Raw genomic sequence first — 27,519 nt, 5'->3', positions numbered from 1 at the left:
TAATCCTCTGTGATACATACGATTATATGTTGACTACAGAATAAAATTATTATGGTAGCTATGTAGGTATTAAATTTTTTTGTTCAATAAGCGAAGAAGGTGTATTTCATCAGGTTTATGTGATTATTTCATTGATGGATTATTTTTACTACTAATGAAGAGGAAATTTCGAATTTCTTCTCGTTCTTAAGTAACCTATTTAAATATTTAATTGCGGGCGAAAAATAAATCAATCAATACTTGAATGGTGGCCCTCTATTTTTAGAAACAGCAACTGAAGACAGATCTATTTCTGGTTGCCGATTTCAATAGCAGGTGGCGCAATCTTGGAACTGTAAGGTCCGTTACCACGCCTACCGACAGTTCTATTTCTCTGTCTTTGGCACTTTATTCTGAATGAAACAAAAATGACTCACTTTAGTGAACTGGTGTTGTCTATTTAATTATACTACATATGAGAATAGGTCGGAAGGATTATTCATTACCCTATATCTACTCATTTTGTGAAACTCAATTTCAAAGAAGTTCGTAATAAACTACAGTTCTGTTCTAAGACCGCACCTTTCTGTTCGTAGTTTGACAGTGTTCAAGTGCTAGTGAATAACGATTAGATTTAGGTAATGGACAGATAAACATTTTGTAAATATTTGGTGAGTAAATTTATCTGATAATATGGATCGTGATGAAAATTAACTTGATCTGACGTCTCATGTGTAATAGAGGGAATTATCAGTTACTATAGCATACACGATAATTACTTTGACAGTTACCTATTTTACTTAGCTTCATTGTATATCTAGCATCTAGGCCAAAGCTTGACCGTTTTATCAACTTTATCTCTCATAATCTAGATATTCTATTGTAAACAAATAAACCTCGGGAAATTTTCATTCAATAATACACATATAATACTTTATTCATTCATGAGCTTTTCAGGTGTCAGATCTCATTTTTTTGAGAATATAGACAATGCAGTTCAATAAAGAAAATATTTTTGAATACGTAAATTTATTGATTGTCCAGAAAGATTTGATATAAAAAGAAAAGGGTTATCGTCTGTTGGGAGCGTTCTTGCAACGATTCCCATGAATCTTGAATGATGTCATACTCAATTTTAAATTTGACTTCATTATCTACCTACAACTATGGACATCGTTCATCAAGTCGTTAGTTTGTCTTTAGTCTTTACTTGGCAATAATGTGATTTTACTCTTGCCTATCATCAATTTCGTAATTCAGAAGCCAGATGTTCTTCAGCAGTTGCGATTTCCATTTCTATCAGATGTTAAATGTTAAGATCCAAACAGATTTAAAGGTAGTTTGAATTTTTGACATTCATTTCATATAATTCAGGTCGATAACCTTAATACTGCATTTTTTATATTCATTCATGTTGAATTGAATGAATATGTAATTGGTTTTTTATTCAGACCGTTGAAATTTTTATTATGAAGCTGTATGAACATTTATCCTCTCGTATAGGCAAAAAGGGAATTTTTTTAATGTTTTTGAATTAAACAAAGGTTAATTTGCCGGTATAAATAAAGTTTTGGGTCAGATACAATGTCATAAAAAATGAACAGCTGCATTTTATTCAGTTAATCTGAAAATGTTTGTTTTTTTTTTAGAAATTTGATCAAAAACCATGACGAGACTGCTTATATATTGTGCTTTGGTAGCTACCATAGGCTTTTCTACAGGCAGAGAAAGTAAGAATTTCCAAAATAATGAATACTTTTACAATTTAAACTTTGTGAATAGTGTTGAATTTATTATTTAGAGTTGATTCATTCAGTGTGAAAAATAACTTGATTCATTTTTTGCCCTATCAGTTACTGGAACCTCTGAATCATGACATTGAATGATGCTGTTTATGTACCAATTGCTTATCAAATCTCAGATTCAAGCTCCAATGTTGATTATCTCTGTTTGGCAAAAAACATAGCAATTAATTCTTTACCTCTTTTCAAAGCTTGGAATATTGAGTTTCAGATCAAAAAAGTACCATGTAGTCATTAAAAAATTACAAAATAGTATATTTCATACAAATTCCAAGCTTGAGTCTTTGCCAGTTCTCTACTGGAAGAAAAAAAGTTTTTCAAATTCATAATAAACAGAAAAACAGATTTTATTTACCATGAATCATTTCCTGATGAAAAATTTTCAGTCCTTCTAGTTGTTTTTAAATTAAAACATGAAGATTCATCCATTTGCCAAATGGAGAAAATGAATCCATCAACTGTTACGGGTAAACATAATTAAGTATGCATTTCAGTTAACAGGTACAGTAACCCAATAAGAATAATAAATTTACATTGTCTCCCCATCAAAGTCTTATTGTCATTTTAACTAATTGTTATGCATGGTGTGGTATTGGTAATTTTTGCCGCTATATTAATGAAGCCTTTAATCCTGATGAATTTCTTTATACGCCCATTTCTCGGTTATTTATATGGAAAATATATCCTGTGCTCAAGGGGAAGAATGAGCGTTCTTGAATATCTGCAGTTATTATTGTTTTTTGAAATATAGGAAAATTTTAAGAAGAAAAATCGTCTTATTTATTTGCTTTTATGCTAACAACTTGATTTTCAGTCCCTTCACCTCCGTATATTATAAAACAGCCTCCTACTGATGAAGTGATGTTCCATGTGGAAAAGGATGGTGAAAATGATAAACCTTTCTATATAGAATGTGAAGCAACTGGCGAGCCGGCTCCAACGTAAGTATCTGCAATTTAAATTGAAGAGGCCTTGATACTATCTCGTTACTTTGATGATTTTCCACGGCCGAAAACCGCAAATTTAACTCGTCTAGTATTTTAAAAAAATGTCAAAGAGCTTTCCCCATTTCAACTTGAATCAGGGAAAAATTATAGAAATTTGGGACTTAAATCCACTCAAAGAAAATGTATCATTCGGGTAATTTTTTCACGCAGACTATCATTGCTTGCGTGAAATAAGATACATCCTTTATTGGTAATCTATTTCTGCACTATTATTCACGATGGTTTCATCTAAGTTCATTCTGAATCATCCTTGTCTGACTAACATGCTTACAGTTTCCACCACTCTATACGTCTTGAAATCGGTCGTTAAAATTTCATTTATAATCGAACTGGATGGCGAAAGGAAATATACTCTTTGAATTAATAATATGAAGAATTTTTGAATAAACAATTCGTGGAAATTCGGTGTGCCATGCTCGGTGTCTAATTTTATTCAATTCAGACTGCCCTTTATCATAAAGAATATGGTCTCTTCCAGCTATTCTTGGGTGAAAAACGGCAAGCCCTTCGAATGGCAAGCTTACGACGACAGAATTTCCCAACAGCCAGGCAGGGGTACCCTCTCCATAGCCAAGCCTCAAGATGTCGATCTTGGTCAATACCAGTGCTTCGCCAAGAACGAATACGGAATTGCCACTTCCAATTCCGTGTTTATGCGAAAGGCCGAACTGAATTCCTTCAAAGTACAAGCGCCAGTATCGCTTAGTGGAGAAGAAGGCAAACCTTTCAAACTGGAATGTCACCCACCTGACGGTTGGCCAAAGCCGGTGGTGCACTGGATCATCCTGTACACCAATGGAGGTTTCAAAACTATAAACAGTTCGAGAATGACTTTGGATCCGGAGGGTAACCTGTGGTTTTCCAATTTGACCAAGCAGGACAGTACCGATAATTTCATGTATGCTTGCGCTGCAACTTCGCCAACAAAATTCGAATATAAATACGGCAACAGGGTGCTTCTCAACATTATATCGTCAACCGCTTCGGCAGCTCACAATAAACACGAGCCAGTGCTACAATACGTCACCAAGAAACAGGAAGTAGCCCTTAGGGGAAAAAGGGCAGAACTTTTCTGCATATACGGTGGAACGTAAGTTGATACTTGGGGTCGTGCTTCGAAAAATTGAACTATTCGATTTCAGACCGCTACCACAGACGGTTTGGCGAAAAAATGGCAATCTCTTACAGTCTTCAGAAAGGATAACTCAAGGAAATTATGGAAAATCCCTTATAATTAACATAGTCGATTTCGATGACGCTGGTGCCTACACTTGCGAAGTCAGCAATGGAGTTGGGGAAGCTAAATCGTATTCTATAAATCTTCAGGTCATTTGTAAGTGGAAGAAATTAATCTAAATAGCGTTTATCCAGGTTCGTCTTCAAGCAGGCTATGAAATTTTGCCATTTTGTGGTTATTCTTCAGGTTCGCCACATACTGTCAAACTAAGAATGAAGAAAATGAGGGGTTTGGTATAGACATTCAAGTCTGTCTCAAATACTTCACTTTTTTGACGGAGTTTACAATGAATAACTTAATATTTAACGTTCTACACAGCATGTTTCCTTGTGGGTTCAACAGTTTGTGGCTAACTGCATTATAAGCACAAAATGGCATGCTACGTGCATTATTGCATAAACTGTTAAAATTCCATAGCCTATTTCATGGCGAATTTTGAGGAACAACTCTTACACAAGGTGAACCTTTGACTGGACAAACGATTCGACTATGCAGCAATGTTTTCACTTTGAAATCCTAAATCCCTGGTGGAAACAGTGTGGCTTCATTAGCCCCTACTAAGCTGATATTATTTCAACATAGCCAAATGAGAAAGTGTTCGATTTGATGAGGGAAATCCTAGAAGGTTCACCTTGTTTAACTGAAAGAATCAGCGCATCCACCATTTCTGTCTGCTAATTTCCATGCAATTTTTTTAGCCGCTCCTTACTTCACTCACGAGCCCGAGCGTGTGAATGCGGCAGAGGGCGAGACTGTGGAGTTCAGATGCGAAGCTTCTGGTTCTCCCGAACCCGAGATCAAGTGGATATACAACGGTAAACCGCTACAGGACGCACCACCCAATCCGAGAAGGAGCGTATCCACCAATAAAATTGTGATTTCCAACTTGGAGAAGAAAGATACCGCAAATTACGGTTGTAACGCTACCAACTCCCTGGGTTACGTTTACAAGGACGTCTACGTGAACGTTTTAGGTTAGTTTCGTATAGTTTGTTTTTCAAATTCGCCCCTAACAGATGTCTTTTCGCAGCTTTGGCGCCGGAGATCACTGAGGCTCCTAGCAACATGCAAGCCGTCGACAATCAGAACATCAACATAACCTGCAGGGTTCTGGGTGCCCCGAAGCCGATTATCAAGTGGATTCACAACGGAAAAGAATTGACTGGCGGACGTTTCACCACCCACGAGAACGGGAATTTACAAATCACCGGTTTACAATTCGACGACGGTGGCGATTACATATGTTTTGCCGAGAATAAGTTTGGAAATGCTAGCGCAAACGCGAAACTCGATATAAAGGGTAACACTGAAATTTACTTACATATTTCTTACGCGAAACACACAAAAAATTCATACAGAAGTTGATAGTCAATATGTTATCAAGTCCACTGTTTGATTTTTGCGCCCTTGTCCTTGGGAACTAGATGATTTGGTCCATTTTTGACCCACAGTGTACTCAAAACAATTAGGTTGATAAATAATTAGTGGTCAACATCTGAAATAGGTTTAGGGTTCGAATGTTAAGTTCCTCAATGGGTGAAATACGCCATACAGTTTAGGAGCTTTAGATAAGCATCTGAACAATTTGTTTCATAATATTCAACAAAAATCCCATTAAATGGAGTTGATACTGAGTAAGTAGTAAGTACTGAGTCAGAGACTTGTGCAAAATTGAGATTTCTATCATTGGATCTATGTACGACTGTAGTCTGTTGTAAATCTTGTCTCCAGCTCAACGGATGATAAATATTGTACCTTTAAATGCTTAGCTTGCATGCTTTTTGCTGTGAGGAGTTTTAAAAGCTCTAACACAAACGTAATAAAGAATAACCCCATTAATGAGAAACTTTCATATTTCGTTAGCCACAATTTTTTTGATACGATTAGGTTTGTCGTATTTTCAGCCCATACCTACATCACCGACGGTCCGGAAGATTACGAAGTGGAAGCTGGAACATCTGCAACGTTCAGGTGTAACGCTGTGGCCGACGATTCGCTCAACCTGGAAATTGTCTGGTTGAAAAACGACGAACCGATAGATTTCGACGGAGAGGCGCGATTTGTTAAATCTTCCGACTATTCCTTGACGATTACGAAGACGATAGAACTCGATTCTGGTACTTACACCTGCAAGGCCAAGACCGAACTGGACGAAGCCTCTGCTAAGGCTCAATTGACTGTCCAAGGTTTGTTGTGCGACGCCCTATACAACTCGGAGCTCTGTTGAACAGGATGTTTTATTTTATTCCAGCCGTACCAAATCCGCCTGAACTGAGAAATCTGAAATGTAACGCTAAAGATGCTACTATCGATTGGATATCAATGGGTGATAACCGTACTCCAATTCTACATTATATCATCCAGTTCAATACCAGTTTCACGCCTGACACTTGGGAGGATATATTCGATGAGGTTCCAGCAGCGGAAATGAGTTACAATGTGAGTCTTTAACAATTCGATAAGGAATAGGAACTTCAATATTTTGCAGCGGTACATTACATTAATATTATATAATTCCGTCCATTTGAGCATCTTCTGAAATTTACTAGAGAGACGTCGAGTTTTTCGTTGAGGATATACTCCCAAATTACCGCCTTTACATAGGATATGTTAGGTTAGATCCATTCTGAACAAAATCAAGTGGATTCATCGCGTTCCAGAAGCTTTCTAGGTTTCTTAGCACCGTGGACACTCCTAATTCTGCCGCAATTTAGCTCGATTGCTTCAAAATCTAGTACTTGTAGATCGTCCATAATGGACTCACACATACAGGCAGATAATTTTTCAAAGCGTGAGCTGGTGCTTGTTAACAAGTCGAAAAGTTCATTCAATTTTGTCAATACAATAAGGAAAACTCGCTACCTTTAGGGAATAAGGGGTCATAAGTTGGTATAGGAACTGCAGAAAAGTGTGCAAGCATAATTTTTTTTAACAGGTTCCTCTGAGTCCTTGGGCCAATTACACGTTCAGGGTGATCGCCCAGAACAAGATCGGCAAATCTCAGCCATCCTCCCATTCCGACGTGTGTTCTACGCCGCCCGAGGTACCACACAAGAACCCCGACAACGTGAAAGGCGAAGGCGACAGGCCCAACAACTTGGTGATAACCTGGACGGTAAGTAGGTCCCATTTCTGTCCGGTGCGTTGGTCAAACGGTCACACTCTTGCAGAGGATGCCGGAAATCGAGCACAACGCCCCGAAGTTCCAATACAAGGTGTTCTGGAAGAGGGACATCCCCGGCCAGAATTTCACGGTCGTCGACGTTTACGACTGGAAACAGGACAGGTTCGTCGTGGACAACCAGCCGTCGTTCCAGAGGTACAGGATCAAGGTGATTGCGATGAACGAGCTGGGAGAGGCCGACGTGTCTCCCAAAGAGGTGATCGGTTACTCCGGCGAGAGCGAACCTGAGCAGGCGCCCACCAACTTCACCGTGTTACAAGTGGAAGGTCCGACCACCGCCCTTCTGAGCTGGAACCCCGTAGATCCGGAATCCGTGCACGGGCATTTCAAGGGGTACAAGATAAAGACGTGGAGCGACGCGTCGCCGATCAAGAACGAGATACAAGTCCAAGGCGACGCCGTTAAAGCCCTGATCACGAATTTCGTACCGTTCACGCAGAATTACGCGTGCGTGTACGTGTACAACGGAAAGTACAACGGTCCCCCCAGCGCCACCTTGAGGTTCAAGACGCCAGAGGGCGTGCCCGGGCAGATGGACTTCCTGGAGGCGTATCCCCTGGGTTCCTCCGCCTTCCTGTTGCGCTGGGAGAAACCCGAAAGACCCAACGGCATCTTGACTGGTTACAACATCTACTACGCCACCATCAAGCCGAACATGAAGGTGGACGGGCCGATACCCAGGAACCCGCAGATCTTGGATCCCAACGTCAAACGGGCCAAATTGGCAGGTCTGAAGGCCGGTACCAAATACAGGATATTCATAGCGGCTACGACGGCCGTTGGGGAGTCCGAAAAATTGTTCATCGAACGTTCCACGAAACCGCTGGGTTCCTACGAGCCGGCCAAGCCGAATTTCGAATGGGAAACGATCAAGGACGGGCTGACCTCGTCGGTCAAGGTGCACTGGCTGCCCAGCGAGAACGGCGATCCAGGGTCCCATTTCTACGTCAAGTATAAGAAGAAGGGCGAAACCACCTACAGGCAGACTCCCCCGGAGATGAACGAAGATTTTCAAGTTGTAGCAGGTGATTATCCTTGAAACCAACCATTCAACCAGTATCGACTGATGAAATTTTCTTTCAGGATTGGAAAGTGGGGAGGTTTACGAATTCGTTGTAGTTTCTGTCGACGGAAACTACAATATACCCAGTGACGTGCAAGAGGTCAGCACTTACGACGCCAATGGTATTGTAATTGTTCCGAAAGAGAATGTTGCTACTGCTGGTTGGTTCATTGGCATGATGCTGGCAATAACCTTCCTCCTCATCTTGTTCATAATTGTTTGTATTATCAAGAGAAACCGTGGTGGAAAGTATGCGGTACACGAAAGGGAACAAGCTAATGGAAGGCATGATTATCCAGATGAGGGTGGTTTTCACGAATACTCGCAGCCGTAAGTGAAACACTTCTAAATCTGTAACATTCTGAAGATTCCCTCACAGTCGGTTGTAACATTTCACTGTTCCTAGCCCATTTTTTATGAGAGGAACAAAATTTCTTATGGTATTCATTGTTCGTGTCTCTTGATGGTCTATGTCAGTTAAAAAATTCCTCAATGAAGTGTGTAATTGCTCTATCTATCAAATACTTGATTACACCTGTCAGGAATAAGAATAATCTGTTACATTTTCATTTAGGCTCGACAATAAATCTCATGGCAGAACTTCGATGAGCAGTGAACCAAAAGTAGGGCCAGAAAGTGATACAGATTCAATGGCTGAATATGGAGATGGCGATACAGGTAAGATTCTAATTAATAACTTGTTTCTTTGTCGTTCAAAGCTGATTGAATGGAAGGTTTATTATTTATTTTATTATGGTATTCTGTGGTTATTTGTTTTATTTATGTTTGTTTTGTTTCTTTAGAGGGTATGAATGAGGATGGTTCATTTATAGGCCAATATGGCCGAAAACGAGCCCAAGGAGAGACATCATCACAAGGTTTTGCCACCCTTGTTTAACCTGTAAGATATTTTTTTTGTTTTTTTTTTTATTTGTTTCACTAACAGGATGATCTGTATTAAGTTTAATATTTTCCCTGTGTGTGCTTTGAGGTCTACGTTATTGTGAATCGAATTTTCTACATTTTCCCCACTTATAAATGCAACTAATGACCTTTGTTTTTGAGAACTATTATTGAATGTTGACTTGCTTAATATTGTGATAACCTTTGGAGTTCCAGCCGAAGGGAAAGGTAATGAAGGCTCTCAATTGATTTTGCAGGTCGTTTCACAGAAGATGGTTCGTTTATTGGTCAGTATGTGCCCAGCAACATGAAACATTTAGGTTCCAATGCAGGTTCCGCAGGTGCGATTAAAAATTCCATGGCGACATACGTTTAAATATAGAACGTAAAAAAAGCGTTTGGAAAAAATCAAATTACTGCTAATAGGCAAACTAAGAGACAACTAATAGTAACTTTGAGATATTTGTTTTATAAAAGTGATCTTTTTTTTATTGTTTAACAATAATTTTTAAAGAATATCATTTCGTCCATATTAGATGTAAATAGCGCGTATGTTAATTTGAATTTGAAATTAACACTTAGTAATTTATTTTTGTTATGATTTCACATGCTTTAAAAAAATTCTCTCTTTTCTCTATTTAGTATTAAGTATTCTCAAACGAATTAAACTAATCAAAATAAATTTACTGTGCAGATTACAAAAATCGCGACATTGATCTTAATGTTGATGCTTAGAAATTTCCCGGTTTCCTGATGTTCTTGAACAGCTAATTTGTAAACATTACTAACAGTTTGCGATGTAATTCAACTAGTATTTCCAAGAATTATGCGTTGAGATAAGTTCAATGCTTTATATGAAGTGGTTCCATAGGCGGTTATATTTTTGAAGTTTAATAATACGTTTTTGATTTTTGATATTATATGGTGTTATATTTTGAATCTCGAGCAGCTATAACTTATTTTGTTGCTCCTTTGAAATCTCGAAATGTAAGACTAAATTTCAACTGAATTGATTCTCATAAATATGTTGACACTGCCTATTTGAAAGTAATGTATCATTTTTATGTAATTAGATTAGATTTCAAATTGTATTTATACAAATATTTCACTGTTCTTCAATACTTCCGACTTTTTTGTAGTTGACTTAAGTCGCTCAAAAATAACTAGGATACTTTAGAAAATTTTTTGTTGTCTGATTACTCATATTTGACTGGATGTTCAGGAAACATTTCAAGATTTCTTGAATATATTTTTCTGAGTCCTATAGTTAAATGCTGTTCTTTTTCCATTTTATTAGTTCAATTTCTTAGATACCTAAACACAGGGGTATTTCATATATTGACTTCTTGTATATTTTATATGTTGTTGACAGCTTACAAAGACTGATCAGGACAAGGATTCTTAAGATATTAAAATTATTGAAATTTCTTATGTGTCTTCAATTCCAATAAACTTTATTTCTATAAGAGGGTGTAAAGCAAGCGTCAATTGGCTTTTTGTAAAAGGATGAGGTGCTAGTACCGTAGGTATATTAATTTGTTATCTGTTTGTTGCTTGTTATATTTATTAATTACCTAATCGGTAGCGGAGATGCAATGAACCGACTTGAATGATTTGAATCTGTGCAAATAGCCAATGAATCGTCATCGATTGTGTAAGCTTTTGTAGATAAGATCACCTTACCTACTTTTAGCTCGTTTAATTTTTTTAACTCATGTGAATAAGGCAGCTCTCCCAAATAAAACTTAATATTTCGCCTCACTTTCGTTGCATCCCTGTATTATTATTTGGATTGGGGTAGTGATTTGGTTTCACTTGAAATTTTTTTTCGCTTGTTCGAAATTCATGTATGTCCACTGGTGAACATGTCTTGGAAATTGGATTAAGGGTAAAAAACTGTGTTGGTTATAAATATGATATGTTGTTTGCATGGTATGTTTATATGTGGACAAGGAGGGTATTCGATCTCCGTTCTTTGAAAGTCGTTACTCCTGATTAATTCTGAAGGTAAACATAGTTTTCCGATGCACAAATATATTCCAGCTTGCCTGGTCTGATGATTTTCAGAAACGAAAAGGGAGTGACGACTTGTCAACATCACTGTATATTCTGTTCATCTTGCTATCATATAGACATATTTATATATATTCTTTGGCAGTTAAATTTGCACTGTTGGATATTTGGTAAGATATTTAACATATATTTGAATATTAATTGCAGCATAAAATGCTTTATTGGTCATTATATCAAAAGTATTTTTTTATGTCTTGTAAAAAATATTATATTTTTGGTTCACCTTCATCAAGTTGTCGTGCATATTGTATAGATTAAAATGTAAAAAAAGCTTTTCAATTTCTATGAGCTGTATATTTTGGTAAACATATATTACAATGTTTGTACCACATTACCACTTTCATGTGAATGCCTTTTGCTGTTATGTTTATTTTTTTACATAAACCTTTATTTCATCAGAAATGTCGTACTTTTTGCACTAAATAAAATTTATAAAAATTAACCTGATTGTTTCAAATGAAAGAAATGGGCCTACAAAACAAGGGGGCTGTCTGCATGAGGGTTCTTTTTCCATTGTCAGTATATGATATGGACATGAATATATTATCTCAACAAAGGTAAGAAAAATACAAAATAAAGGAAAACAATTCCGTACGAAATATATAGAGTACATATATGCAAGCGAAATATATTTCAATTTGTGACTGCTGAAGTTCCCAGAGTTGGACAACTTGAGTCAGAATACTATTGAAATTTTGATAAGAGTTCTCAGCAAATATCGCTTTTTCCTTCCATTTGTATGCTGCAGCTTATACATAAATGAGACCATCAGTAAAAGTTGATAGAGTTAACTCTTCTTTTAACTTCTCTTGTTACTGATATAAAATCCAATGAAAAACTTGTTCAACGAGAACCAAGCTGTAGAAAAAATATACCGAACTCATATTTTCAGTTTTTATTTATAAATGAGGGTATAAGTTTAGATATATAAAATTATAATGAATTTTATTCGGCATTATCATTATCTATTTATTGAGTGCTTAATATTACATCTAAAACTAATCGTGCTGATTGCTTAATCGTGACGGTGCAGGAGAACGAAAACTTTGGACCACATTTCAGTAGAAATACAATAATAATAAAGAAGCTCAAATGATATATTTACGAATATACTATCAATAAGGATAATCTAGAAATATAATTCTGATCGTAAAAGCTGAAGTACTGGAATTATAAGTATGAAATTTTATCGGAATTAGGTAATGATGAATGTGGCACAGAATGTTATCGAGTGAACTTTTTTTCAAGCTGCAACTCGCTTGGATAGAGAATAAGTTTATCTACATACAAATAAGATTTTTTGATTCATGAATAAAAATGTTTTATGTTATTGGCGGAGAACATGTCTAATTGAAGGATGCATTATGCATTCATGAGAAACAGTGCATATTATCGATTTTTCCATGTGATCACATTAAAGTGCGGCCTTCAAAAAATTACACCAGTCGAAACTTCTGTAAAGTAATAAAAGTCCCAAAAAAGCCATTCCTGGGTACGTTGGTAAAGTAGCAGAACCTGAAAAAAATTGCCAATCATATTTCCAATTCATTTTAGCTATAGTCTAGGAAAAATAATGAAAAGGAAGGATCGACAAATCTTTTTTTGATTGATACACAATAGAGTGGATAACCGTCCACTTCAATCAGGAAGGAATAAATGAAAATTCACGCACCTGAACACTGATAACCCATTTCTGCGAATCCCTCTTGGCAAGTACATACTTTGTCGCCGTTTGGATCTATTTTATTTTGCTTATCCTTTTGTGGTAAACAATCAGCATTGTCGACACAGTCTGTGTCTGTGCTACATAAATGTCGAGGTCCTGTAAATAAAAGAAAAGGCTTTCATTTGTATCAAATTATGAGCAATATAGTTGAAACTAGATGACTACAAAAGAAATTGTTATTCTTATAAAATACAGCTTGACTCCTGAATTTTTCCTTTTAGGGAACCATGCTGTATCATCAGGGGTTTTTTATCATTATTTTAACAATATAGAAAATCGTACGACATTAAAGAGTAATCGACCTTTAAAATTTCATAGTGGTATATATTTGAAGACGATTTTGCTTAACCCTCCTGTCCCTCCTCATAATCATTGAGCTGCTGAACACAATATGAAAAAGAGTATACATATAAAAACTGAAAATGTAGACTAAAATGAACAATTTATACGAAGTAAAATAATAATAACTTGTTGAATAAAGCAGAAAAAAAATCAATAATGAAAGATAGACAATATGGTTTGAAAACGTCCCAGAAACTTTGGAGAATATCATGTGTAATATCAATGAGACATTTCACATTCCATTAACACCACGTAAAATTTTTTTCTTAAATTATACCACTATGTTCACAACAGCGACTCCACCTTATTATTCAGATTATAGATGAAAAATGGTCTTTTAAATTCAGCATATTTTATGACTCAACAAAAAAGTAACAGCGCTATTCGGTTGTAAAAGGAAATCCTCTGTTATATTTGATACACCTAGGAAATAATTTACGTCTTGAAGACGGCAATATATGAAAATTACAGCTGCAGCTACTACTAGGTATGCGTCAACTGCATATTTATGACATTTTCCTTTCGTGTACATACATACTATTTTTACGATATAACATAAATGCCATTCGCCTCGAAACGAGAATTCTAATTAGTCGATATGAATGAATATACATAACTTCATGAGGGGTGGGAATTCGAAAAAAAGGGTGTATACAACAGGAATCACTTAGAGAGGGGTGGGCTTGAATTTATTTCGGAAGCATCCGTGGACACTACTGAGGAATGATGACTCCTTATTCAAAGAGAATATCCTTGAGGGATTATTGTCAGTAAAATATCGTTTGATTGAATTTTTCTTACTCCTGAATTATACTCAAAAATGTGAGGGCGGTGTTATCTAGTACAGGAACCAAATTTTAATTTTTTTCATTGAAATAATGCATATCAGGTGAGGAAATTTATTATCAACCTCAGTAATTGTTTTCCGGTAAATAGTATCGTCAATTGTCTGTTGTCTGTATGAAATAATGATATAATCGTATCACTGATAGACGTTTGTAAAAAGGATAATTCGATATTTTATTTGTTCCTTTCACACCTTTCAGTCTGATATGGTCCTCGGGGGGTCTGAAGAGGTTTGTGAGAAATAGTTAAGCTGAAATTGTATTAACAGGAAACCTCACAGATCATGACATCCTTTCTGCTCAGGACAACCGAGTTTGTAATGAGATTTTCCTCTTGTTTCAAAGAGGAAATTAACTCGATTTTTGTGCGAATTTTCTTCGACTAACTGGACCTTAGCCTTTCAAGTACATATACTCAGTTTTGTTTCTTTTTTCGGAATATACATAAGTCTTATGAACCAAACAGGAACTAGCGTCACTGGCAAGTTCTCCATTAAAGATCAGCTTCAACCAATAGATTCATGATCTATTATTCCAGTACCACTTATGGATTATATAAAAATTCAACAAAGTGGACTAAAAACTTTGGATGGCAGATTGTAGATTGACTTTCTACCGTTTTTCTGAAAACATACACTGAGAAGAGTCTCAGTTCGAGGTTCATTTATCAGAAATAATGAGCCAGAAGCAGATGTTAAGAACATTCTCTAAAAATTTTGAAAATTGCCACCTTTTAGTAAATGTTATCTACGATTAAAATCAAATGCTTCTCATTTGAGCAGGTATAGGGGTTGTGTGCCGATTACACCCCAATCGTGCTATTCGTTCAAGTGATCTAGAACAAGATCTAGCCAATGCCAATTTAGGCACTCCTCCCCTTTCGCTAGTTATACGCAGAGCAGAATTCATAAATTCTGCTCCAACAGCATGTTGGCCTACCATCTGAATTATTCAAAAACCGAGCAAACATTTATTTTAGAGGTTTGGTATAAAGTAAGGCTCTGCTGATAATCGATACCAAAGGTATCGTTACTCTGTATCTGGAATCCACGGTTAAGGCGAACACGGCACTTCCCTTAAAACTGTAATCGTTTGGAAAATCTGAATAATGGCCCCACTGATCGGCAAAATAACCTTTCACCCCACTGGATGACCTTTACAGAGGTAAGAAATGCAAATCAGACCGAGATACGTCACTGCGATAGGATTTTTTGCCGACAAAAGTAGTTGGTCTGGATTTCGATCAATTTCGAACTTTCAACGGGAAAGGTTTGGCTGAAACGAAATATCCATCGGGATATAGATGACTATACCCATTCCTCTTCTTAAAATGACATCGAAATCGAAAAAATATTGATGATGGAGCATACACAAAGATTATATCCACAATAGCATGTTTTTTTACAGGATAGTTCGAAATATACAACAAAACCTCAATCGTTTTATAATTTATGAATTATTGTTTTGAACCAAGGTGATTAACCTATTTTTCTCTCCAGTGAAAATAAAACTTGATCAATGATTTTCACCCTTATACTTCCTCTACGTTCCTCTTTGACCATTTTTTGTTGTTCGGACCTTTAGACCACCCCTAGACATGATCACTGGTCACTGGTAGGGTTAGAGTTCTGGGGACTCATATTCAGGAACTCTTCAGATTTTTCGGATATTTCAACACTGAAGTATCTTTTCACCACACTTATTAGACCTGTACTACAGATTTACCTAATTGTTTGTTCACCTTACACATTTAAGGATCGCAAAAGATTGGAATCTCTGCAGAACAAATTTCCATAGACTTGGATGTAGGCAGAATATTTTTCGGCCACTTTGATGCTTTCTAAGCTTGATTTGTCAACTCTTAAGGCTCGCAGAGATTGTGCTGATTTTTTTTTCCAAGATTATCAAAGGTTATATAAATTGCCCTGTTTTGCTTGGTAGAGTTGATGAGTTGATTGTTGCTGGTGTGTGGACCTCTTCAATCAGATGAAATGAACCTACTCAATTTGATCTCACACAGAGGGTATAAAATTTATATTCACAAACCTTTAATTTGTGCTTTACATGCTCCATTCACTGGATTGGTGTTATCACCGCATAAGCATTTTCCTTCAATACAAGTTGTCCCCTTTATGACCGTGCAATTGGCTTGTGATTTACATGGTCTCTGAACTGAAAATAAAAAAATTATTAATATTATAAGCCTTCACCTTCTTAACAAATTTTACATCAGGTCTGAATAACTGGAAGTTTTTTTCAACTAGATATGTGTTTGTCATTGTTTCAACCTATTGATTACTAAGCCCATCTATTTTCTTAACAGTTCACTGTTTTGTTTGTGATCTTCGAAACAAAAAATACGTTTTTATCCCTATTCCTGTATATTCCATGTATATTGTATGTGAGGTGATTTAAAATATTCCAGAAAAGATTAAATTACAAAAAAATCAGTCTCCGCATAGGATAGTGCTCTGTGGGTTTAATGCTCCGATCTGTTGATATTGTAGAGAATGTTTTTGTTTCAAAGAAATTTACCAGAATTTCATTTCTCTGAACCCTTTGGCGTCCACCATAATTGGAATAAAGAAAAAAGAAGCCTTATTTTGGTAGAACTAAATTGGTCCTACAAGATAAAGCTTCCTTCTCCTTTATTCCTTCACCAGAGTTGATTCTTTTCCTTCTATACAATATAAGTGGGAATATACCGGAGTAATTTTTGCTTCGATTTTTTTTTTTCACGAGACTTCGAATACATACAACAGGTAACATAATAGCAGTGTAAATAATGCATAATCTGAATTCAGTTCGCTTCTGCTGTGGAGTTATAAAAGAAAACAAAATAGTTAATGGGATTTTGATGAGATATCGTGATACCCTTTCAGGAAAATTTTTGCAATCTGAGCATCAGCGAGCTTTTGTAGTGTACATGATTCCACAACTCCGTAATATCTTTATTACAGTCGATTACATCGTTTTGGCAGTGGAGTTTCTTCATTATACCACAACAGATAAAAAGAATTGCCCTTCACGAGTTTCTATTTAGTCTACAGTGATTTCATCATGAACTTTTTTATCTTCCATGCTTTAAAACCTTTCAATAAATTCAAAACCCTCTTTATGGATTCCTCTTATGAATATTCTTCGAAAACACGTAGGTATCATCAATTTGAAGCGAATTGATAGCGTAATTTTCTAGTAAATTGAGTGATTGGATATTGAGTATTCAAGGCAGAGAAGATTACCCACTTTCTTTGAGTAAATCATTAATAAAATCTAAGATAAGGAAGAGGGTGAATGTCTAAAGGACCTTAATGGCCAATTTCAGAAAAAAGATGTACTCCAACAACTTCTGTTGAAGAATTCTTCGAATTGAAATTATTCAGTAGAAAACCTGTAGGTATGTTAATGTTTATATTGAATAAATACTATTATCTATTAATAGTTATCATTTTATCAAGGAATGAAATTATTTTGAGATAGCACAATCCCTGATAATGGATACGATTACTGAATTATACGGAAAAATTAATAAATTATTTATACTTGAATAGATATCACAGGGATAAAGGAAAATAACAGGTTTTAATTGTTGCTTCAGGACTGAGAAAAAAATTCTTAGTGCAATTGAGAATTGACAGTCAGAGTTTGTAATTTTGACCATGAAAGAACCAATTTCACTTCCAAAATCACAAACAATAAATTTTCCAAAGTTGCAAATTGGCGAATGCGCAACAGTTTTTCCTCTAGTTGTACTCGAAAACCTAACAAAATCTCGACAACTCGCAGAATAGACAATTACTCTTTACAATAGTGATACAGCATCAGATTCTTGATCACTTTGACTCATTTTCCACGTTTTTTTTCCCAAAATATTTCATTCATCAACTTTTATTTAAGCTATATCGAAATATGAAGTGTTATTGTTTTATATAGTGATCCTTACTAGCGGGAACATTATTCACTTCTATTCAGAACTATTTTTTGTTTCCACTTTCATTGAAGCATAATCCTTTTCACAAAAAAAACCTTTTGTATCGAGCACTGATTTCAAAGAAGTATTCCTGAGTGCATTCGCCATTTTGCAACTCAATGAATAATACAAGAAAGAGAAATGTAATTAATGGATCTTTCAATTCATCGATAGAACTAATGATTTTCGATTATAGATGTATGTATCTAGCAGCATTTTTCATGTTTATATGTATTATTATAATTTCCAGGGATAATGTGATATTAAACAAGGGTCAGAATATTTGATACTAACGTAATAAAGGTCTTCACATGAGGAATGAATTATTATCAAAATGTGTGCATCAGTTACCTCACGCATTTGATTTAGATCCAAATGGTTCTTAGTCTCATTTCATAGCTACAGATTCACAGTTATTATGATTTAGAATAATTATGATAGTTTTTTAGGAAATCTTTTCAAATTAACAACAAATATCTGAGTTTTGGCTGTCTCAATCTGACATGCCTTATAAGTTATAAGACGCCGTATTCATATTATAGTGCACGTTGTTCTCTTTATTGAAAATATTAAATTTGTTAGATTTTAGATGTTTTTTCAAGTCTGCAGTCTGTTTATCATGATTTTGATGGCAATTGTTTCTCTAGGGCCATCTCTAGATTGTACGCAATTTTGTCAAGACAGCTGTTTATTCTCAGGATCAGTAACTTAAGTCGAGTGACTTGATGTTACTTCGAAGAATGTAGGGGATGAATTGAATGAGATACATCTTTGGAGTTATCGGTGGTTGGTATTACTGGGTAGGTTTGCACAAAGACGAACTAAGTGGCATTTTTTCGTCTTCGACATAAAATTTGTTTTTCCTCATTTAATCGTACCAGATGGCTGTATTGGTGCATTCTGCTGGTTGTTGTTGCTCGACTTTCCGAAGGTGGTGAGACCATGTGCATGGTTGAAGCCAGCAAGCACTAGGAGAAGCGGAATAGACACTGTCACATACAAAGCATTCATTTTCCCGCGGACGATATTTTTCTTCGCGAAGTGCTCACATTAAAGTACACACTCTTTTAAGGAGAATTTAAATTGTGTGCCAATGCAGAGTATTAAAATTTTCAGCAGGCATGCGCATCGTGTGCCGTACTAAATCGTGCACATGTATATGGCATAGAATTAACGTCTTGGTCGGAATCTTGAAACGATAAGGAAACCGTGGGGGCATTGGGTCGGCTCAAATGTTATTTGGTCACGCCATCTATTGCGTCATTTCCTACAGACCCTTAACAAATTGTTGTATTAACTGGCCGGTGTGATGACTTCAAAAATACATTCGTTACGTAATTTTCGAAGCCCCTCCTCGGATTATTTTTAGCCGAAATTTCCTCCCTTTATCATTTTCCAGTTATGTGATTATCCTTCAGTCGACGGTCGTATAAATCATGCGAGCTTGCTCCTTACTAGATGCCCCAACAGCTATTGGAAATTGATCTGTTTCTTCACTGAATAACACACCTCAAAACATGGATGATCTTACCAAAAGACCTTCTACCTTCTCCATATTGTAGGATTTCCATCATACCTGTCCTAGAGCTCTGCATAGATCCTGTTTCAGTTGTTCGGAAAAAAGAATTCTCGAAGATAAATAATTTAATAAGCACTGAATATTTCATACGAACGCGTTCATAATATAGTTAGTCCACGTCAATTTGGACATGAGAAAAATTGCTGCAAAAAGGATCCCCAAATGTTTGAATGTTGACCGAAAGCGTGCAAGGGTAGAAGCATCGCGTTCGATCTGTGCTCGATTTGAAAACGATGTAGATTTCTTAAACCGAATTGTTACTATGGATGAGACTTGGGTATATTTCTACGATCCAGAAACAAAGCAACAATCGATGGAATAGCGACACTCTGGTTCTCCAAGACCTAAGAAGTTTCGTGTCCAAAAATCTGCTGGAAAAGATCTTGCTTCAGTTTTTTGGGATTGCCATGGAGTAATCATGATTAATATTTTGGATAAGGGTAGAACAATAACCGGAGATTACTATTCGACACTACAGAGCACTCTACGGGAAAAAATTAAAGAGAAAAGTCGCGGAAAGCTATCGAAAGGTGTTTTGTTTTTGCAGGATAACGCCCCTGCACATAAATATCATGTTGCCATGCAAAAAATTCGTGATTTAGGGCTTGAATTACTAGAACACCCCCCTTATTCACCAGATTTGGCTCCATCCGAGTATCATCTCTTTCCTCAACTGAAAAAAAGTTTGAAAGGTCGTAAATTTTCTTCCAACGAGGAGGTAATAAAAGCTGTGCAGGTCTGGTTTGCAGAGCAAAAAGAAACAGTTTTTTTGAAAGGTCTAGAGACGTTGCAGGTTCGCTGTAATAAGGTATCCAATTAAGAGGAGAATATGTTGAGTAATGAAATATTTTGACATTGAAATTTTGTTTGGTTCTATGGTAGGCTAAGAATTTTTCCATATATCCTCGTACATAAAATATCCTGTATCTTTAAGACACTGATTCAGACTCCCAAAGTGTCCTGCTTTTGCACTGAAAGCCTGTACAATCATTCGTGAAATACCCTGTATAGGGGCGAAGAATATTACCCTTTTTCTGGAGCAGTCCGGTAAAAAAGGCGGAGTTTGGGGGAGGTGAAAATTGAAGTTCTGACGCCTTATCTAAATCACCGAATTAACATGTGGATGAAGTGCAGTTAAGTTGGCAAAAAGGTTAATTGATGGTGAGGGTAATAAAATGAATAACAGAAAAGGTCAGGACCATGGCGTGTTCAGTTCGAACGAGCGAGTATGCGGTCTCATCATTATCTTTCGACAAAACTTCCCTAACGTAGCAGTATAAAATATTTGTTATCCGTTCGTGATTTCCTTTAACTGCGTGCTCGCTCAGTTCGCTCTCGAACATATCAAGAGAAAATCTCCTTGGGTACTTGCATGCTAGTAGTCGATGTTCCTATATTTCTTCCCCTTATCGAGAATATCTACATTTCGAATGTTGATAAAATATCAAGGTTTTTCCCCACTCACGGAGCTTTCCCTGATGGTTTTTCCTTTCCATCGCTTAATCACTCCACACCGTCAGATTACATATGTAAATTCTTTCGGTGAATATACCCGATCCAGGTCACTTCTACTTCGTTCGTTTTAGGGTTGACTCAAGACCTTTTCCAATTATTCAGATAGTTGCCCCATTTCGAAGGGCGTTGAATCGATTTATCTTGATTTGAATTTAAATTTTCATTTCGATTTTTCGAGCAGTTTCACTCACAGACACTTCGCATCAGTTTCTGTTCTAGTTAACCTGCAGCTTATATCCCACTTAGACTTATTAATGGAATTTTTCCACTGAAAAATAATGTTTCCTCTTATTTGATCATCATTTATTCATTATTATCGCTCTTTCATCATGACTGGATTGAAATAAAGAACACGGTTTGGTATAAATTATAATTTATTTAACATAAAGGTCACTGGTTCACATCGTATTAGAAGGAGAAATTTCAAAGTTGAAATAAATAAATAGAGAATTCAATAACTTAGTGTCCTTGCTGGATGCTGATCGAGAAACCTTCCGAAAAGAATAACCAACATTTCCAAAGAACAATTTCTTTTATTCTAGCGTCGGCTCGCTGCTATCAAAAGGACAAGAATGTAATTTACAAGGGGATATCTGAAAAACTTGTCAACAACAAAAGTGTACAAAAACACACATACTTTACATTCACATGGAGATTTCACTCTTCGATGAAAAGTGAAAAGTTGATATAAATAATTTAATCTTAAAACCTAATCTTCTATGTCGTTGTCAATTCTACTACTACGAATGCCTGAATTTCCGGTCCAAGGGTAGATGTCTGGGCATGGCTGACAAGTTCTCATGTATCTAACTCCAGATTTGTGCCATAGGTTGCACACCTTTGGATTGTTGCAACGCTTGGGTCTGTCCTGGAAAATAACAGCAAAGGATGATCAAAAGCTCAATATTGTGACGTTTAATTCGCCCAAAAATTTACTTACTGCATAGTCACACTGGAAGGGTTTGAAAGAGCCCAATCTAGAGGTCGGAGTTGGATCTCTCACCCATTGCACTGCCTGCCAATTAGTGATAACCCAAACGTCTCTCATGGCTAAGATATTATCTAAGAAGTTGATGAAACCCTCTTTGTGGTGTGGTTGTGTGAACCATGCAGCGTGGTAAAAGAGTCCGAATGGGGCTCTAAAAATCAAAATAAGTTCTAGTTAAAAACTGCGTACCTACTATTCGATGAGATACACCAATGAATATAATCTCTTCTTTATTAGAGAAAAAAGTTTCAGACTCTGAGACTATCTTCATAGCCTCCTCCATAACTGCGAGGTGTACCTAGGTTAACCTAGCTGACACTCCATCGCTGCCATAGGGGTAGGTCTCAGGGAGGCCCTAATGCTTAGGCTAAACACGAAGATAGGGGGAGTGTGTGACCAAAATAGTTGAACAACTCATCATTGAAGTATGTTTCAATCGTTTGCTATCTTTCAATGTTTGAAAGGTTCTTTAGAGGTAAGCTTGTCGAAAATTTTCCACCCCCAATGGTGCGTTTCCATGTCATTTAGTGTACATAAGTTCTGCAAGGATTCGCTCATGCAGTAAACACACCTACCCAACAGAATCTGCACCGGTTTTGCTTTATCTTACCGCATAATTATTCCATAACAAGGTCAAGGTGCTGTAGGATTTCGTTGTATATTTCCTTGGCGCATTATTCAAATAACGAAGATGACGAATGATTTTTTAGATCAGGCAGATTTCGCTTGCAATTTCCCCGGCATGGCTCTCTATCTTAGGAACCGAGCTTATTTAAATTCATTCCGAGGCAGGTTGTAATGTTGGCGGGGTAGATTTCAAGATATCTGCTAGGAAAATTCAACGTAGTAACAATGCCTCCATGCGAAAACAATGTGTGATTGATTGAGTGGCTGTACAACACATGTGAATGGGTTCTCTCTTGTTTTGAACATAATCGAGGCCATGAAAAATTACAAACAAAGGGAACAATAGCCCATCAAAAGGTTATTTCGAGATTTGGTTCGATCAATGTCCATCCACACACTAATTTTCCGTCCTGTTATCATCTTGTATCAGATGAAGGTATGACCTTCATTTCCTTTACAAGGAACGTACAAGACATATGGATTCAACCTTGAATTTTTCAGCAGGGTTGTATTTAGGAGAAAGTTCCCCTTCTTGTCTAACATCCCCCTTGAAGCTTCAGATCATGTTCATCAGGCCTTTAAGACTAGTCCATTCAGTTGTCAAGTGAGTTAGGAGTTTTGATCAGGCAACAACATAACCTTGGTACTGTTATTGACTTCGTATGATAACACCAAATACCTTTTTTTGATATTCTGCTAAGGATTACCGATTGCATGTAAAAGCATGTAGTGAGCCTAATTCAGAGTACAAATTATAGAAGTTGTGTGTGTTTTCAAAAGGAAATAAAAGGAATAACTTGCACTCATATCAGAAGTTGTTTAAAAAGAGAGAGTACGCACCTGTTTGTGGTGTAATGCCTTTGGAAATTCTTCATTATCATTTTATGAACGCCCTCAGCATCAGCTGGATTACTACAAGCATCCCCCATTGAACATCTGCCTCCATTCAAATCTTGCCACATCACCATTGGAACTTCCCATACTCCTGGGTAGGATCTCGTGGGACATGGAGGGATCATGCAGTCGTGGAAAAGTTTATAATCTAAAGTATATGGCCAACTTGGAGGTTTATTTTCGTATATTGGCATCGAAGAATCATAGGTGAAGTTGGAGTCGTATAACATTTTGAACATCTTGTTGCCTCCGACCTATATCATTACAATAAGGATTAAGGGTGTTGATTTTCCAGCAACGAATATTGAACAAACAACCAAGGTTTCCAGAGGGGAGAAATTTTCAGATTTTAACTTCAATTCCAAAGTGAAATTATTAGGTGAGTGATAAGGGATTTATATGAAAAAATCGAGAAACCTTAGTTTTTCAGCATGTTCAACAATACATTAGATTATTCGGACTAATCATAAGGAAAAAAACAGTGAGCAGAAGACAATCTGTCAAAATTTTGAAGAATAAAGATCAGAATATATGAAATGAAGAGTATATTTCAGCAAATCCCCCAACTGAGCAGATGCTTATTAATACTTAAAAAAACCATACACTGAACATGTGTTCTACTTTGCTTTTCTGAATAAAGAATACGTTCTCAGAATGGCATCTCTAGCTATATCCTTTAGAAATACGGCCCTGTGTAGCGGTGGTACATAAATTAAGGAATGATTTCGAGAGATCGTCGTGTAGCTCGAAGGTGTATGACTGTGAAATTTGTATGAATCTGCATTGTTGTACATTGAAAGTGAAATGTCGAAAATGCTTACAGAAAGGAAAGGAGCTCTCATGCCTCTGATGTCCTCTAGGTGTACTCCACCATATGCCGCTAAAATTTCTCTTTGACCTGCTATTTCGCGTGTCCATTTCTTTTGTGAAAACTGCTCGCCGAAGCTGTGTCTGAAATAAGTTAATGCATATTGAGAATCCGATACTATGCAATCCATTACATATTCTGATTGAATATTAATCCACCATAACATATTCAATGGTTTCCTCCTTACCAGCTTGGTCCTCATTGCGTCTCAAATTTCAGTCGAGTGAAAAATTTTGAAAATTTGTTTCCCTACTTACGATATTGTATGCGATGCTATTTCATGTCCATCAGAGTATAAGTTCTGCACTTGACTGTAGTCAGTCCATTCGTGCGAAACATAGAAGGTAGCAGAAATAGGACAACCATTAGGGTTCACTCTGCCCTTTTCGAAAAGATCCTGGTAGAGTCCTTTGTTTAGGTCGTTGACAGAATCGTCGAAGGTAAGAAGAACAATTTGTGGCACTTGGTCAGGTGGTATGTCACCTGCAAACGAGTGGATTGAGGAAAGGTTCCACCTGAAATATTCTGGAAACTCACCAGGTATGTCTTTTCCTCCACAGTTGCAATCTGGGAGAAGACAAACGTCTTTGCGGCACTTGGCAGCAGTTTTGTCAGGCTGAGGTTGAGGATATATAGGATCAGGCCTCCTTGGAGGATATCTATAGATATCGACAAACTCTTGTGCTTTCGATACTATAGATGTGGAGGGTTTTAATGTTGGTCTTGATCGACTAGAAAAATATACATTTTTGTTTGTTCTTTCATCAATTTGAGGGCGACTTACGATGGTGGTGTACCCCTATTTACGTTCACTGTGTTAACTGTCACTTCATTGGTGATAGCGTTACTAGCAGTGTAATGACCAGAACCTCTACCTCTGTTGTTGGTTCTGAAAAATCGAGAAATATTTCATGAAATGGGTGTTACCGTATCAAAATTTCCCAGTGAGGTGCAACTAAGCTGCTTCAAATTTACACCATGCTCTCTATTACTTTCTCTACTGATGATTTGGAATGGTATTGAGTTATTTCGACTTCTACGTTAAACTAGTGTTAAGGTGTGTGCTGAGTTAAGATTCTAAGTGTCCAAAGTCAACTTCCAGTCTCGAAGGAACGTCGGATGTGTAGAAGAAGCAGTGAAGTTGGTTTGATTAATCGGAAACAAAGTGATTAAGAGGAGAAAAGCATGCATAAACATGGGGGAAAGTACCTCAGCTTGAGATCGCTGCAGATTTGGGTGGAGGTGGATTCTTTGCACTTTGTGTTATGCCCTTTGGTTCCACGCAGGGAATTCATCATGAATTTGAAAGCTGGGTTTATCCGGGATATTCTGGGAGTTGAGGTGATAGGGGAAGAATCTGTCTTATTTGTAGCAGTTCTAGTGAGTTGTTTGAAAGGTTTCAGTTTGTAAGTTGGAGGTAAGTCTGGTTCATCCTTAACGAAATCTGCATCGGATATTAAGCTCTCTAAAGGGGGTACTTCGACAGTGCTCTTGAAAACTTTAGCTTGTGGAACGAAATTTGGGTTGATCAAACTTGAACTTTTGTAACGATTGAGTTTTTCCAAGATTTTTTGGTCTTGGATAGATACAGACGGTTTGGTTACCTCTATGTCATCAATTTCAGTTTTTTGGGAAGAAATAGAGCTATCAAAAGGAGTTGATGAAGGCTGCTCATTTTGCTTCAACTCTCTCGATTCGAGTGTCTCAGTAGTTGTTTCTATTGCATATCTGGAGGCGGAGAAATATTGGCTCTTTTGTTGACTGGCTCCCGTCGAATCTTCGAATGAACCTTCAGAAGAATTCTTCTTCTCAACAGGAGTAAGTTCTTGGTTAATCGAGATAGGACTGATTGGGATGAATTTCTGGACAAACTTCACAGGATTTTCCACCCTACTTGCATAATCGTGCCTTTTACTTTCCCTGAATTGGAGAGGTCGCAAACCAGGTTGTTTTCGACCTCTAGATACTGAACTCCTCGAATTTTCATTCTGGTTTCTTCGCCTGGTTACAGAAGGTGACGACGCTGAGTATTTCGGAGAGGTTGTTCTAATTTGGAACTTCGGAGGTGAATAAGTTGTAGGATCAATGAGAGCATAACTCCCATCAGATGAAATTTGAGTCGTCGATGGTTTTTGTGATGAAGTAGAAGGAGAAGTTGAGAAAGAGGAAGAATTATTGATAGTATGTTTTGAATTGGGATTATCGTTATGTTCAGCCGGTGTTCCAGTTGACGAGACTTGGTCAGTTGACTTGGATGGTGGTTTTTTAGTGATGTACCGATTGGTTGGAGGTTGTTTATTAGTTCGTACTGAAGACACCGATGAAGGTTCTTCAAGTTCGACGAATTTTGAAGTGTCGCTTTGAATTGGAATGTCTGTTTGTGTATTTCTGGATGGGGAAGCTGTTGGGATAGTATTGAGTGTGGATTTTCCCGGAATTAAATATTGACTCTGCTTTGGATAGACTTGCGAGTTTTCATTTGTGACATTCGTCGATGCTCTAAAAGAAATTTCGTTGTTACAAAACAATAAACAACTACATAAAGTTCAACGCAAATACAGGGTTCTCCAACAAGGGCGGGTCGATGTTGGATTGGAAAAAAACAAGCTTCAGGCGAAGCTCACATTAACGAACCTTTTTTTTTTTTGAAAGGCCTATGGATGTATTTATTGGAACATTGGAATATTGAGTGTTCTGTTTGGTACTGATTGATTGAGTTTCATCAACATGGACTTCAGTCTTCGTGGTATCTTCGAGGGTGCTTATGTAACCACAAATTATGTTGTCTAGGTTCATTATTTATCTGTAGAGTCCGTCTGATGGCCTTACCAACATCTTTTTTGAAGTAGTACGGACCCAAAACACAACTAAACGTTTATTTTTTGTGGATACCTCCCCTGAAGAACTCTTGAGGATT

At 36.9% G+C, this 27,519-nt stretch overlaps 3 protein-coding genes across 9 annotated transcripts in view; 1 reads left to right on the top strand and 2 right to left on the bottom strand.

The window, feature by feature from the left end:
- Positions 1–125: 125 nt before the first annotated feature.
- On the top strand, positions 126–11,690 carry LOC123322434 (neuroglian). Of its 4 annotated transcripts, XM_044910395.1 has the most exons (15): positions 158–650; positions 1,629–1,709; positions 2,596–2,722; positions 3,267–3,878; positions 3,931–4,121; positions 4,724–4,999; positions 5,056–5,325; positions 5,930–6,211; positions 6,277–6,464; positions 6,961–7,140; positions 7,196–8,234; positions 8,293–8,602; positions 8,847–8,950; positions 9,076–9,173; positions 9,433–11,690. In XM_044910395.1, exons 2-14 carry the CDS (start codon positions 1,646–1,648, stop codon positions 9,168–9,170), a joined length of 3,738 nt encoding a protein of 1,245 aa, XP_044766330.1. In that variant the 5' UTR covers positions 158–650; positions 1,629–1,645; the 3' UTR covers positions 9,171–9,173; positions 9,433–11,690. The 4 variants fall into 4 exon arrangements, with proteins under 4 accessions (XP_044766327.1, XP_044766330.1, XP_044766328.1 ...); XM_044910392.1 differs by lacking the exon at positions 9,076–9,173 and having other exon boundaries at positions 126–650; XM_044910393.1 differs by lacking the exons at positions 158–650; positions 9,076–9,173 and adding an exon at positions 1,162–1,315.
- Positions 11,691–12,128: 438 nt separating this feature from the next.
- Positions 12,129–19,299, bottom strand: LOC123322435. Its single transcript, XM_044910396.1, has 4 exons — positions 19,010–19,299; positions 16,208–16,333; positions 12,921–13,070; positions 12,129–12,763 (listed from the first exon to the last, which is right to left on the bottom strand). The coding sequence occupies exons 1-4, from the start codon at positions 19,140–19,142 to the stop codon at positions 12,663–12,665; spliced, it is 510 nt and encodes a 169-aa protein (XP_044766331.1). The 5' UTR covers positions 19,143–19,299; the 3' UTR covers positions 12,129–12,662.
- A 2,282-nt stretch (positions 19,300–21,581) lies between these two features.
- LOC123321514 overlaps positions 21,582–27,519 on the bottom strand; it is a 36,606-nt gene continuing 30,668 nt past the window's right edge. For 2 of the 4 annotated variants that reach the window (XM_044909162.1, XM_044909163.1), the window contains 8 exons: positions 25,812–27,101; positions 25,387–25,491; positions 25,140–25,333; positions 24,860–25,085; positions 24,556–24,685; positions 23,681–23,988; positions 22,166–22,364; positions 21,582–22,093 (listed from right to left, as the gene is read on the bottom strand). In XM_044909162.1, coding sequence (XP_044765097.1) covers positions 21,935–22,093; positions 22,166–22,364; positions 23,681–23,988; positions 24,556–24,685; positions 24,860–25,085; positions 25,140–25,333; positions 25,387–25,491; positions 25,812–27,101 — 2,611 coding nt within the window. In that variant the 3' untranslated portion in view covers positions 21,582–21,934. The remainder of the gene's footprint in view (positions 22,094–22,165; positions 22,365–23,680; positions 23,989–24,555; positions 24,686–24,859; positions 25,086–25,139; positions 25,334–25,386; positions 25,492–25,811; positions 27,102–27,519) is intronic. The other 2 variants (XM_044909164.1, XM_044909165.1) reach the window with 1 other exon arrangement.

Source organism: Coccinella septempunctata, chromosome X (assembly GCF_907165205.1).
Source record: "Coccinella septempunctata chromosome X, icCocSept1.1, whole genome shotgun sequence".
NCBI classification, from domain to species: domain Eukaryota; kingdom Metazoa; phylum Arthropoda; class Insecta; order Coleoptera; family Coccinellidae; genus Coccinella; species Coccinella septempunctata.
Note: the sequence above shows the minus strand (reverse complement) of the source record. Positions and strands in the feature narration are given on the sequence as shown.